We start from the raw sequence: 14,100 nt of genomic DNA, 5'->3' as shown, positions 1-14,100 counted from the left end.
GTGCATCCCTGGGAGCGGTGTCCAAACACTCCTGGAGCTCTGGCAGCCTCGGGAATGCTCCCGAGGGAGCCTGGGGAGTTCCCAGTGGGAAAAACCTTTCCCAGATATCCAGCCCTCAGTGGGTGATGCCACCTGAATTTCCTGGATTTGTCAACACCTCGATGGCACCACCCACCCCTGCGGGGCAGCGCCAGCGACGCCACAACCGCTGCCACGACCCCTCAGCGTCCCCAACTTGTCCCCGCAGCTGATCCCGGGCAGCAGAGCCGGTGCCGGTGCCGGCGGGCGCGCTGACCATGTTCAACGGGGATGCCAGCTCCTCGTCTGCCAGGAATGTGGTGCGCAGCTCCAGCATCAGCGGCGAGATGTACAGCCTGGAGAAGAGCGCGCGCGGCAGCGCCGACTCCGTCTCCGTCACCGTCACCGCCAGCAAGAAGCGACGCTCCAGCCTGGGCGCCAAGATGGTGGCGATCGTGGGGCTGTCCCAGTGGAGCAAGAGCACCCTGCAGCTCAACCAGACCGGTGAGAGGCCACCCTGATCCCCCTCTTGGGGTTGGAGGTGGCCACCAGTCATGCCTTGGTTGTTCGCGTGAGATGGAGGCATCTAAATATGGCGCCTGAGAAATGGCGCCTAAAAATGACACCCAAAAAAACTGCACCTAAAAAATGACACCCCAAAAAAACTATACCCAAAAAATGACTCTGCAGCTCAACCAGACCGGTGAGAGGTCACCCTGATCTTCCTCTTGGGGTTTGAGGTGGCCACCAGTCGTGTTTTGGTTGCCCACGTGTGATGGAGGCATCTAAAAATGACACCCAAAAAATGGCATCTAAAAATGACATCCAAAAATGGCACCTAAAAATGACATCCAAAAAACTACACCTAAAAAATGACACCCCAAAAAAACTATACCCAAAAAATGACTCTGCAGCTCAACCAGACCGGTGAGAGGCCGCCCTGATCCCCCTCTTGGGGTTGGAGGTGGCCACCAGTCGTGTTTTGGTTGTCCGCGTGTGATGGAGGCATCTAAATATGGCGCCTAAAAATGACACCCAAAAAAACTACACCTAAAAAATGACACCCCAAAAAAACTATACCCAAAAAATGACTCTGCAGCTCAACCAGACCGGTGAGAGGTCACCCTGATCTTCCTCTTGGGGTTTGAGGTGGCCACCAGTCGTGTTTTGGTTGCCCACGTGTGATGGAGGCATCTAAAAATGGCGCCTAAAAATGACACCCAAAATGAGAAATGGCGTCTAAAAATGTCACCCAAAAAATGGCATGCAGAAATGATACCCCAAAAATGGTGTCTAAAAATTACATCCAAAAATGGCACCTAAAAATGACATCCAAAAAACTACACCCAAAAATGGCACCCTCAAAAATGACACCTAAAAAAAACTACACCTAAAAATGACACCCAAAAAAAACGATACCCAAAAATGGCACCTGAAAAACGGCGGCTAAATGCCTTACATCCAAAAATGGCACCTAAAAATGACATCCAAAAAAAAGACACCCAAAAATGGCACCTGAAAAACGGCGGCTAAATGCCTTATATTATAAAAAGGCATGTTATATAATATTATATATAATATATATATAATATATGTATAATGCATTATACATATAATTATGTAATATATAAGGCATATATTATAATATTATAATATAATTATAATGATATACATTATATAATCCTAACAGCTTCAGTCACTCCCCAGTTAATATTTCCCTACATTTTAAGGCTGTTCCAGGGAGCTGCCAGGACCGGGCAAACCCTTGCGTGGGGACAGCCCTGAACGAGCAGGACAAAGCTGGCAATGCCACCACTCACACATGGTCACACAGCAGGGCCCGGGGACAGTGCCAGGGGTGGCCGCTCGTGCCACCCTCCTCCTCCTCCTGCTGCCATCTGCCACTGCTGGGGACACGTGGTGGGGAGGAAAGGGGACATCAGGTGGTGTTGGGGCTGTGCCCACACCTGTGGCACTGCGGATTGTCCCCTCTGCCACGGGGACAGGGATTTTGGAGGACAAGGGGATGGAGAAAAGGGACATCAGGAGCATTGGGGCTGTGCCACTGAGGGTTGTTGTCCCCTCTGGCATGGGGGACAGGGGGATTTTGGAAGCCAAGGGGGTGGAGAAAGGGGACATCAGGCAGCTTTGGTGCTGTGGCATTGCAGGTTGTCCCCTCCAGCATGGGGACAGGGATTTTGGAGGACAAGGGGATGGAGAAAGGGGACATCAGGAGGCTCTGATATCATGGATTGCTGTCCCCTCTGGCATGGGGACAGGGGGGTTTTGGAGGACAAGGGGACATCAGGCGGTGTTGGGGCTGTGCCCACACCTGTGACATTGTGGGTTGTCCCCTCTAGCACGAGGACAGAGGCACAGGGAGGGTGGAGAAAGGGACATCAGGAGCGCTGGGGCTGTGGCACTGTGGGTTCCTGTCCCCTCTGGCACGGGGACTTTGGAGGCCAATGGACGGTGCCAGCTCCTGTGGGCTGAGTGGGGCAGGTCTCAGCTGCAGAGGGGACTCTCAGCCATGCAAAGCCACGGTGACATCGGGACAGAGAGAGCTGTGGCAGATGGAGTGGGGACACAGGGACACGGGGACACAGAGCCAGCCCGTGGCTCTCCTCTCCTGCCGCATCAGGGTGTGTCCGTGCAGGATCCCATGGGAATTCACCCAGGGACCGGTGCAGAACTCCCTGGAATGATGGAAAACAGGAAGGCAGGAGGGCAGGGAAGGGCTGGGGGCAGGAGCTGGAGCTGATCCCGTCTCCAATTCCAGAGGGGGGCCCCAAAAAGCTGCGCAGCACCATCCGCAGGAGCACCGAGACCGGCATCGCCGTGGAGATGAGGACCAGGGTGACCCGGCAGGGCAGCCGGGAGTCCACGGACGGCAGCACCAACAGCAACAGCTCCGACGGCACGTAAGGAACGGGGCAGGGCTTGGGAAGGGCGCCGGGACCCCTCCCCGCAGAGGGATGCTCCATGAAAATCCTTTGCAGGTTCATCTTCCCCACCACGCGGCTGGGAGCAGAGAGCCAGTTCAGCGATTTCCTCGACGGGCTGGGGCCGGGGCAGCTCGTGGGGCGGCAGACCCTGGCGACCCCCCCGATGGGTGAGCAGGGGCAGCCCCCAGGGAGGCTCCCGAGGGAGGGAAGGGGGGGAGAGGCCGCGTGTTTCTTCCCAGGGCTCCGTCCCAGCACATCCCGGGATGTTTGGGAATGCTCTGCCCTATGCAGGGGAGCAGGGCTCAGGGCAGGGCATCCCTGAGAAACAGCTCTGCCTTTTCCCGGGGCTCTGCCTTTTCCCGGGACTTCTCAGGGCTTCCTTTTCGATCATCCTGGAACCAAACCCTCACCTTTTGTCCCTCTTTTCCCTTTGAAATCCCAAATGGGGATCAAAAGTTGCGCCCTGAGTCTGAATTCCCAGCCAGCAGCAGCTGGGGACACACCCCAAGGTGGCCCCCTGATCCTGCTGGGGCTGGAGATGCTGGGAATGGGAAGAGCTGCCTGGTGTCCCCTGTCCTGTCCCCCCTGTCCCTGTGGTACTGGGAGCTGGTGCTGAATAAATCCTAGCAGGAGGGAAGGGAAGTTTGGGGAAGTTCAGGAAAGGGAAAAGGGAAAAGGGAAAAGGGAAAGGGGGAATGGAAAGGGAAAGGGAAAGGGAAAGGGAAAGGGAAAGGTAAATCCTAGCAGGAGGGAAGGGAAGTTCAGGAAAGGGAAAAAAGAAAAGGGAAAGGGGAAAGGGAAAGGGGAAAGGGGAAAGGGAAAGGGAAAGGGAAAGGGAAAGGGGAAAGGGAAAAGGGAGAGGTGTGGTTGGACCCCTCAGAGTTCCTGGCCCCTGATCCCTCCTGTCCCAGCCTCTCCTTTTCCTGGGATCACCCGGCCAAGGCCCAGCCTGGGTAAATCCCAGCCTTATTCCCACCACGAGGGATAAAATCCCAGTGACAGGGATGGAGCTGATGGGGAGGAGCAGCTCCCACCCAGATCTCTCCTCGCTGCTCAATCCAAGCTCCTTCCCATCCGCAGAGCCCCTAATTCCCAACAAATCAGGCATCCAGTGGGACGCTGGTGTGAGGATGAGGGTGCCCAGTTCCCACTGGTGACGAGGACACGGGGCTGTGGCTGTCCCCAGGGGGAGGTGACCATCAGGCACGGCCCTGAAGGCGCGTCCCCCCTTGCAGGAGATGTCCACGTCGGCATGGCTGACCGCAACGGGCAGCTGGAGGTGGACGTGATCCAGGCCAGGGGACTCATCCCAAAGATGGGCTCCAAGTGCATCCCGGGTAGGTGGCTGTGGAGGAAAGGGGGTGGGCGCCGTGCTGGGATCATCCCAGGATCCTGCTCCATGTCCCTGGTTGTCCCCTTTTCCCATGGCAGCCACCTATGTGAAGGTTTACCTGCTGGAGAACGGCGTCTGCCTGGCCAAGAAGAAGACCAAGGTGGTGAAGAAAAGCTGTGACCCCTCGTACCAGCAGCCCCTGCTCTTCGAGGAGAGTCCCCAGGGCAAAGTCCTGCAGGTGGGCAGGGACACCTACCCCAGGTGGCTCCGAGCCCCATCCAGCCTTTCCTTGGACACTGCCAGGGGAGGGAGAGCCACAGCTTCTGTGGGCTGCGATGCCCTCCTTGGAGCTGGGATGTTCTCCCTGAGGTCTGGGTGCCCTCCTTGGGGTCTGGAATGCTCTGCCTGGGTTAGGGTTGGGATGCTGTCCTTGGGGTTGGGATGTTCTCCTTGAGGTCTGGAATGATCTCCTTGAGGCTGGGATGTTCTCCTTGAGGTCCAAGACATTTTCCTGGAGGTCTGGAATGCCCTGCCTGGGGTTGGGATGTTCTCCTCGAGGTCTGGGATGCCCTGCTTAGGGTTGGGATGCTCTCCTTGAGGTTGGGATGTTCTCCTTGAGGTCCAGGACATTTTCCTGGAGGTCTGGAATGCCCTGCTTGGGGTTGTGATACTCTCCTCGGGGTTGGGATGGTTTTCTCAAGTTTGGGATGCTCTCCTCAGGGCTGGGATGTTCTCCTTGAGGTTTGGACGCACTCTTTGGGATCTGGATTGCCATGTGCCAGGACCTCCCCACCCTCACATGATGAGGGGAGCAAGGCCAGGGATCCCCAGAGCCCTTCCCAAGCTCGACCACAGCAGGCTTTTTCCATCTGGGCAGGATTTCCCCAGAGCTCCCAGCTCCATCTCCCCTTCCCTGCCCACAGGTGATCGTCTGGGGCGATTACGGGCGCATGGACCACAAGTGCTTCATGGGGATGGCCCAGATCATCCTGGAGGAGCTGGATCTCTCCAGCGCCGTCTCGGGCTGGTACAAACTCTTCCCAACCTCCTCCCTGGCCGACTCCAGCATCGGACCCCTGACCCGCCGCCTCTCCCAGTCCTCCCTGGAGAGCTCCACCAGCCCCTCCTGCCCGTAGAGGCTGGGATTGGGAAGGAGACATCCAAGGAGACCTTGCAGAACTGGTTGTGGAGAGCTGTAAATATTTTTTTTTTTTTCTTTTGTTTTTCCTTTTTTTTTTTTTAATTTTCAGTCTCCTTCCCCCACAAAAAAATCTGCCCTGGATGCCCTCCCTGGGAAGGGAGAGGGAGCGAGGACCAGGTGTGAGGCAGGGGGGAAGGAGAGAAAATTCCCTCCGAGGGCTGCGACTGCCAACGACCCCAGACTGTTCCCAGACCTCGTCCTGGAAGCTCCCAGTTCTCTCCCAACCCTGCTGGGAGCAGCCCAGTCTGGCTGAGGACGAGGTTCCTTTTTCCTGCCACTCCCTTTCCCTGCCTCTGTGGAAAAGGTGGCTTTCCAAGGGGAAAACCCCACCGAACTCAGAACAAATCCAACTCAGCACTATTTTTGTTTTCCAAGGAATGTAGCATCTTCTCTTATGTAGCTTTGCCACGTGCTAACAACACACTCACTGCAATATCCAAGAGAACTCCGGGTGGACCGGGAACATCTGCCAGTCTCATCCCGTTTGGTCGCTTTCCCAGCACTTTTGGTGGCCATTTTCCCTGCCTTTTTAAAATTCTTTTCCCCCCAATTTTTTTTTTTTTTTGGGTTTTCCCGGGAGCATGTAGCCTGTGACCATTGCCAAAGCAAGAGGGGACAGGGAAAGGGGCGCTGGCCTCCCCTCAGCATCCGCTGGGCTTCTCCTCGTGTCTCAGCGCCGACCGCGCGCGCGTCCGGCCAGAACCGCACCCGAAGGACAAACTCTGGGAATGCCTCGTGGGAGGCGGGAGAAGGCGACCCAGCGGAGCGGGAACACCGGGATCCTGGAGGATCAGCTGCCTCCCAGCCCCCTCCTTCCCAGATGGAGGGCTGGGATGCTCTCCTTGGAGCTGGGATGCTCTCCTTGAGGTCTGGAACGCTCTCCTTGGAGCTGGAATGCTCTCCTTGAGGTCTGGAATGCTCTCCTTGGAGCTGAGATGTCCTCCTTGGAGCTGAGATGTTCTCCTTGAGGTCTGGAATGCACTCCTTGGAGCTGAGATATCCTCCTTGGAGCTGAGATGTCCTCCTTGGAGCTGAGATGTCCTCCTCGAGGTCTGGAATGCTCTTCTTGGAGCTGAGATGTCCTCCTTGAGGTCTGGAATGCTCTCCTTGGAGCGGAGATGTCCTCCTTGAGGTCTAGCTGTCCCTCCTTGGGGTCTGGGATGCCCTGCTCAGGGTTGGGATGCTCTCCTCGAGGTCTGGAATGCTCTCCTTGGGGTTGGGATTCCCTCCTAAGGGGTTGGGATACCCTTCTTGGGGTCTGGAATATCCTCCTTGGAGTAGGATGCCATGCTTAAAGGCTGGGATTCCCTTCTCAGGAGTTGGGATACCCTCCCTGAGGGCTGGGATGACCTTCCCAAGATCTTGGATCCCCTCCTGGAGATGCCCTCCTTGGAGCTGGGATCTCCTCCTCCTCCAGACCAGGCTGTCCTCCTCAAGGTGTGGGATTCCCTTCCTAGGCTCTGGGATTCCCTTCCCAAGCTCCAGCCAGCTCCGCTCGAGGCCTGGGACACCCTCCTTGGGGTTGGGACACCCTTCTGGAGAGCTGGGATGCCCTCCTGGATACTTGAATTCCAAGCAGGAGCGGAATCCAACCCTGGTTCTCTCCAGGGGGACATCTCAAGAGCAGCTCTGGAATTTGGGGGGCAGACAAAGGAGCGGGAGTTCCTTAGCGGGATGAGCGTTTTTGGGGTTTTTTTGTTCATTTTGTTTGTTTTTCCAAGCAGCATTTTGGTTCCCTCCGAGGGATCCAGTTCTTGTAGCAAACCCGGGAATTATGGAAGCTTTTTTTGAAGGTGCCTATTGAAATTTGCTGAAATTACTCAGGGGAGACACCACTAGAAACTCTTGGTTTCTTCATCAAATATTCCTAAATCCAATGACTGTCCTGAAGGATCAGTTCCCAAGAGAGAAGGAACAAAATCCCGACACACCAAAAGATGAGGAGACTGGAAGAGGACAAGAGGTTCACGGGGAATTTCATGGGGCTGGCTCTGACCTTCAGTCTTCACCACAAAGCACCCCACAGCACGGTTGGGGTTTTTATAGGATTATTTCTTGGCAAAACACGGAATTCCACGATGCACAGAGCACAACAAAGCCACCTGGGCTTCTCCTGGTGGCACCGGGAATGAAGAACCAGCTCAGCCGCAGCGGAACAAACCCAAACCTGAAGGAAAAGACTGTTGGGATGAAGCTGTTCCCTCCACAAACCCAACCCCAAACCTGGGCGTCCATAAAACCAAACTTGGGAGTCCTCAACCCCAAATCTGGGGTCCACAAATCCAAATCTGGGGAATCATATATCCAGTCCCAGGAGTCCACAAACCCAAACCTGAGGGTTCACAAATCCAAGCCTTGAGGTCCACAACCCCAGTTCTGGGGTTGCATAAACCCAAACCTGGGGGCCCAAAAACCCAAACTTGGTGTTCCATAACCTCAGATCTGGGGTTCCACCAACCCAAATCTGGAGGTCCACAACCCCAAACTTGGGGGTTCACAAATCCAGATCTGGGCAATCATAAATCCAAACTTGAGGGTTCACAAATCCAAATCAAGGGTCCACAAGCCCAAACCTGGGGTTTCATAACCCCAAAGTTCCACAACCCCAAATCTTGGGGTCTACAAGTCCCCAAACTTGGGAGTCTACAAACCAGATCTGTGGGTCTACAAACTCCAACTTTGGGGTCTACAAACTCCAACTTTGGGGTCTACAAACCCACACTTGGGGTTCTACAACTCCAAAACCGTGGCCAGCAGGACTCTGTGCTGTGGCCAATGGCACTGCCACAACCTTGGTGCCATCATGACGGGGACTCGGAGCTGCTGCCGTGACTTTGCCAACTCCAAACCACCCAGAAGGGAAATGGCTGGATCCTGCTGAGCTGGGGTGGGGAGAAGTTCATCCTTTCCCCCCGTGAAGGATGAAATCCTCCTCAGAGGAGAAGCGATTCCTGGATGGAGACCTCTGGGAATGTGGGATGCCCTGAACCTTGGGTGGTTTGGGGAATAAACTCTGTGCCCTGAGCTCTGAGGCAGGAACAAACAACAGCTTGGACTCGATGTTCCCTCCCGAGCATGGAGCAATTCCATGAGGCCAACGGAATCACGGCAAACAGAATTCCACGAGGCTCAACCTGACGGAGCCTGTGCCGGATTTTTGACTCTCCGTGAGGGAAAGCATCCCAAAAGGAAAAGCTTTCTGCTCCTCCAAGCTGCCGCTCTTCCCTCTGCCTTCACCAACTCGATTCTGACGGGAAAACTCCAAATCTGCCGCGGCGGGATCGTCCCAGCCACGGAGCAGGAGCGTGGGCAGAGCAGGGAGCTGAGCAGGGACGTTGTGCTCCTGGAGTGCTCCTGGCGTGGGCACAGCTTCCCACCCCCTCCGCATTCCCGCATTCCTCCGGCAGCGCTTCCCTGCTCCTGCTCCCGCCTGGCTGCCAGCAACGTCCCACGGCTGTGCCTGAACGGGGGTGAGCAGCTGAGCACGGCCACCACGCGCTCCCCAGGGCCAGCACAAGCGTCCCCGGCTTTCTGCTGGAAAAATCCCGGTGAAATTCCACCTGGGAATGAGGAAAACCCAAAGATTTTGGCTCGCGAGGATGAGTTGGGGGTGACAAAGTGCAGCCTCTCCATGGGTGGGGTTCCTCCTGCTCCTGGGGAAGTGGGAACACCATGGAGTGACACCAAAATCCAGGAAAACATTCCCTCCTTCCCTTCCAGTCCCCCAGGAGCTGCCACTCTCTTCCCAGCAGGAATGACCCACCTTAAGCTGGTGTGGGAAACCCAAACTGGGGGAGAAGCCAGGATTGTGCCACGCTGGGGTTGCAACATCAGCTTCTCATTTCTCAACCCCCAGGACCTCGTGTCAGATGTTTTCCTTCCTCAAACAAGGAGAAAAACACAGCCAAGACACCCAGAAATCCCAAACTGAGCCCCGTGCCAGCTCCTGTGGAAGTGAATTCCATCCCAGGATAAATTCCTGCACTCCAAGGTTGGTTTTTTGTTGTTTTTCTGGGGGAATATTTTCTCACAAAAGGGCATTGTTTGATTTTGCAAAATTCCCTGGAAGGAATTTTGAGTTTGATGGTTTTCTCTATTTTCTATCAAGAAAAGAAATCCAAATCACTGGTTTTGCCAGAGATTTTTTTTTTCCTGGAAAGAGGAATTAATATGGAATTACATCAGTTTTGCAGCACATTTCACACCCAGCCCCCAGCAGAGAGGAGCAGCCCCCACCTGACACTGCCAGAACTGAAATCCAAACCCCCAGCTGGAATCACGAGGATGGATTTGACAAAAAAAAACCTTGGAATGATGCTGGAACATCCCCTGAAAGCTGACAAAATTCACACAAAGCACAGAGAACGCTCCAAGATTCCAGGCCTGAGTTATCCCTGGTTTTCCACCAGCCTGGAATGGGCCAGATTTGCCAAAGTCCAGGGAAAATTTCCAAGAAATTGGGATCAGCCAGAATGCAGCTGCTGTTTCATCACCATCAGGGCATGCTGAAAACCTGGGAGAGGTTTGGGTGGAGTTTTCCCAAAATCCAGTGGAATCCAGCTCCAATTCCCTGAACCTACTGCCACAGAGCACCAGAGAGGGGGGAACAAAATCCCCTCCACCTTTCCCAGCTCTGCCAACCTTTCCTCCAGGAGCTCCCAGCTCTTGGTTCCACACAGACCAGGAATTCCTCAGGAATGGGATCAGGATTCCCTCGGCTCACAGGGAATCTCTTCTGTTCACTGCCTGACACCACAACTTGGGAAATCCAGCCTGGATTCCACAATTCCCACCTGAACTCACAAAGCCCAGCGGGGCAGGAAGGATTTTTTTTTTCCTCACGCAAAACAATCCCTAAAAAACTGCACCAGGGATGATTTTCCAGGTGGAAAATTTTTCTTCCAGTTGACTCAGCTGTTTCTTTCTGGATGGATGGGAAATGCCTGGATGTGGGAACCTCTGGATTAGTTTGGAAAATACCAGAATTGTGCAGCTCAAGGAACAGTGGCCAGGCTGAATCCAACCTAAATGTGTTTTTCCTCACGGATGGGAAGAGCTCTCCCTGTTTTCCCTGGGGATTTCATGGCTGCAGATGGATCAGGAGAATTCCCAGCAGGGTTTGAATGCTGCTGTGCCAAGGGCAGCACGGCCTTTTCCAGTGTTTTTGTAGCAAAGCTGTTCCAACTGGAAGTCTTCCCTCTGCTCCAAAGATCCCAGGCTGGTTTGGGTGGGAAAGACTTGAAAATTCATCAAATTCCAGCCCCTCAGAGGCTGCTCCAAGCCCCATCCTGGGACACTTCATGGACAGGGCAGGATTTCTTTTCTCATGGAGAAACCCCCTCCCAATCCTTGGCTGGTTGGTTAAAGGTGTGAAAATCACTTTTAGGAGTTGAAAAAGATGCAGGAAAGACTTTTTAGGGAAAAAAAAAAAAAAAAAAAAGCATCCCAAATAACAAGGTTGGAATTTTGGGGGTGACTCCGTGACCGGGTGGGACAATCCCGCTCACCTGAGGAAGATTTTGGGTTTAAAAAGACACAGAAAAGTGTCCAAGTGTTGGTCTGGGTGGCTGAGGAACCTCCACGTTGTGGGACCCCCGAGCATCCCTCAGGAACACCGGGAAGGACTCCAGGACTCCAGGAGAATCCAGGAGATCCCAGTGCTCCCCCAGGGCCTGGAGCTCCGGTTGTTGCTATACCTCATCCTTTCCTTTTCCTTGGATCTTTCCCTTTTCCCACTTTTTCCATTCCTTTAGGACCCAGAGCTTGTGCACTCGGCCACATCCAGGTTTTATTTAGTTGGGTTTTTTTGGTTTTTTTTTCTGCTTTTGTTTTCCTGTGGAATGAAAAGCAATCCATGATTGGGGTGGGCAACTCCCAACCCTGCTCCCTTTGGGATCTGAGCCCAAGGCAAGGGAATCCTGGGGCTGGAGGGATGATCCAGAGGGATCCTGGGGCTGGAGGGATGATCCAGAGGGATCCCTGTGCCCCTTTTCCATCCTCCCTGTCCAGCAGCCCCTCCAGGGCTGCCCTGAGCCCCCAAAAGCCTCCCAGAGGTGGGTGAGGGGCTCGACTCCAAAATCCAGCGCTGCTCCCACCCTTGGGAGGGCACAAATCCTTTTCCAAAGCCCTTGGAAGGGCACAAAGCCCTTGGAGAGGCACAAATCCTTTTCCAAATCCCTTGGAAGGGCACAATTCCCTCTCCAAAGCCCTTGCATGGGCACAAATCCCTTTCCAATGCCCTTGGAAGGGCTCAGATCCCTTTCCAAATCCCTCAGAGGGGCACAAATCCCTTCCTAAACCCCTTGGAGAGGCACAAATCCTTTTCCAAATCCCTTTCCAATGCCCTTGGAGGGGCACAAATCCCTCTCCAAAGCTCCTGGATGGACAAGGAGCCCCTGGAGCAGGCAGGACAGGTTGGAATGCTGATCCCATTCCCTGCAGGATCCCAGCTCCCTCTGGCTCCAAAGGGAATTTTCTCCCACTGCAGGGAATATCCTGAAGGAATTCCCAATCCCGAGGGGGAGCCCCTGAATGTTCAGAGCACTTTGAAGTTGGTGGCCTTGTTTTCTTAAAGGGCTTTGATCTTTTCATGAAAGGAGAGAATCTTCCCCATCCCATCATCATCATCCTCCTCCCCAGCTCGGAATTCATCCCTGGAATGTTCAGGATGATCCAGGACTCTGGAATCTGTCATTAATCCCTTAAGTTTACACCTAAAAGGGGAAAAAAAGGTGGGGAATTTCTCCTGGAATTCAGGCTGGCAGCAGCACCAGGGAAATAAAAACAGAGGGAAAAACCACGATGGATTCTTAGGAGTGGGCAAAGTGAAGTTTGGGAGTGTTTATCCCATGCAAAAATTCTGGATTTCCATTCCAAATGGAGGGATTTTATCCAGAATAAGGAATCTTTCAACCCAGCCTCCCCCTGAAAAGGTTTGAGGGGGAATGAAAGTGAATTGTGGAATGCCAGACTGGTTTGTGTCCATTAAAAATTAAATTAAAGGGAATAAAAGAGTGGGAATGCTGAGGGATTAAAGGCAAGGAGATGCTCCCAGAGCTCTGCCAGAAATTCCAAACCCTTGGAAGCTGAGGCTGAAAGGAGGGACGGGGGTGAGAGTGCAAAACCCCACAAGAACCCCAAAATCCCTCACATTTTCCAGCCTCAAATCGCCCAAAATTTGCATGGAAAGGGATCACCAGGAGAGGGGGGAAGTGTCAGAGCTTAATGAACCACGAGTTAATTGGCACTAAATGAGAAGGTGACAGCTGAGGTGGAAGGGAGAGCCAGGGGAAGACTTCCCTTGGATATTTTAGGATATTTTAGACTTTCCTTGGATATTTTAGGATTTTTGGGAGCTGGGATGGGAGCAGTGACCCCACCCCCTCCAATTTGTGCTAAACTGGGTTTAATGACAGATTCCTCCCATTCCACAACTCCACCCTCCCCAAAAAAATCACCGGGAAGGGGGGACCTGGAGCATCCCTGGAGCCCCAGTCCCACATCCAAGAGAAGGGGATGGGTTTGGGACGGCTACAGAAAAGTGGGAATATTTCAAAAAACGAGCAAAATGGAATTTTCTACCTGTGTCCTGTCCCGTTTTCTATGTGTGTGGTCCTTTCTTAAATGTCAAACTCTTGTATTTTTGTGGTTTCTATCTGCGGGACTGACGGCTCTGAGGGCGCACGTTGTTTTGTAAAATATTCCTGACGTTTTCCTTCCCAAAAAAAAAAAAACAAAACAAAAATAAAAAGGGAGGAAAAGCTGAATTATTCACCTTTTAATTGGCTTTGCATGTACAGTATTGGGGCAGCAAGTGGAGATGATTAAAGCCAGCTTGAAAACTTTTTGCTTGTGCTTGAGTTGAGTTTTTCCCCCAAAAAAATCATCCCACAACCCCTCATGGATACTCTGGGAATGAGGGGAATGGGATAACATTTTTTTTTGCCCTGGAAAAAGCAGGTTTGATGTGAGGAAAGCAATCCCATAATGAATAAAAGATCCCACAAGAACCCCCAAACCTCCTTGGTTCCCAAATCCCCTCCAGCTTCCCAGGGAAAATGGGGAGGGACAGGAAGAGGAGGAATGGGCAGGGTTGGGTGGGATTTTGGGATGAAATTCCTCCCTGTGAGGGTGAGGAGAGGTTGGGATGGAATTCCCAGGGAAGCTGTGGCTGCTGCACCCCTGGAAGTGTCCAAAGCCTGGCTGGAGAAATCTGGGATGGGGAAAGGAGCAGGGGGTGGAATGGAATGGGACCCAAACCACCCTGGAATTCCACAATTCTCTGATTTTCCCTCATCCTTCACATCTTTGGACAACAAGGTTTTGTTAAACCTGAGTTTAAAATGGTTGGGATAATGGAATTAAAGCTGGAATGAAATCATTTAATCCCAGCAGCTGCAGGAATTCTGCTGCACCTTCCCCCCATCCCAAAGCTGAGGGGTTTGTATATAAAAGTGTCAACTTGGGATTCTTCCAGGCCTGGCTGTGCTCCCTCAGCTCCCTGGCATTTGGGACAGAGCCCAACCCACAGGGAATTTGGGCTGATTTTTGGGATGAAATTCCCTAAATTCCCACACCTGGAGTGACCACCAGCACCAGAGGAG

The 14,100-nt window shown here is 53.4% G+C and overlaps 1 protein-coding gene across 1 annotated transcript; it reads left to right on the top strand.

Moving 5' to 3' along the window:
• The first annotated feature begins 270 nt into the window (after positions 1 to 270).
• Positions 271 to 5,470, top strand: RIMS3 (regulating synaptic membrane exocytosis 3). Its single transcript, XM_041479481.1, has 6 exons — positions 271 to 522; positions 2,798 to 2,939; positions 3,018 to 3,130; positions 4,199 to 4,300; positions 4,395 to 4,534; positions 5,220 to 5,470. The coding sequence occupies exons 1-6, from the start codon at positions 297 to 299 to the stop codon at positions 5,430 to 5,432; spliced, it is 936 nt and encodes a 311-aa protein (XP_041335415.1). The 5' UTR covers positions 271 to 296; the 3' UTR covers positions 5,433 to 5,470.
• Positions 5,471 to 14,100: the final 8,630 nt, after the last annotated feature.

Source organism: Pyrgilauda ruficollis, unplaced genomic scaffold (assembly GCF_017590135.1).
Source record: "Pyrgilauda ruficollis isolate IOZ18807 unplaced genomic scaffold, ASM1759013v1 scaffold48, whole genome shotgun sequence".
Lineage (NCBI taxonomy): Eukaryota > Metazoa > Chordata > Aves > Passeriformes > Passeridae > Pyrgilauda > Pyrgilauda ruficollis.
The sequence above is the reverse complement of the archived record's forward strand: the minus strand, read 5'-3'. Positions and strand labels throughout refer to the sequence as shown.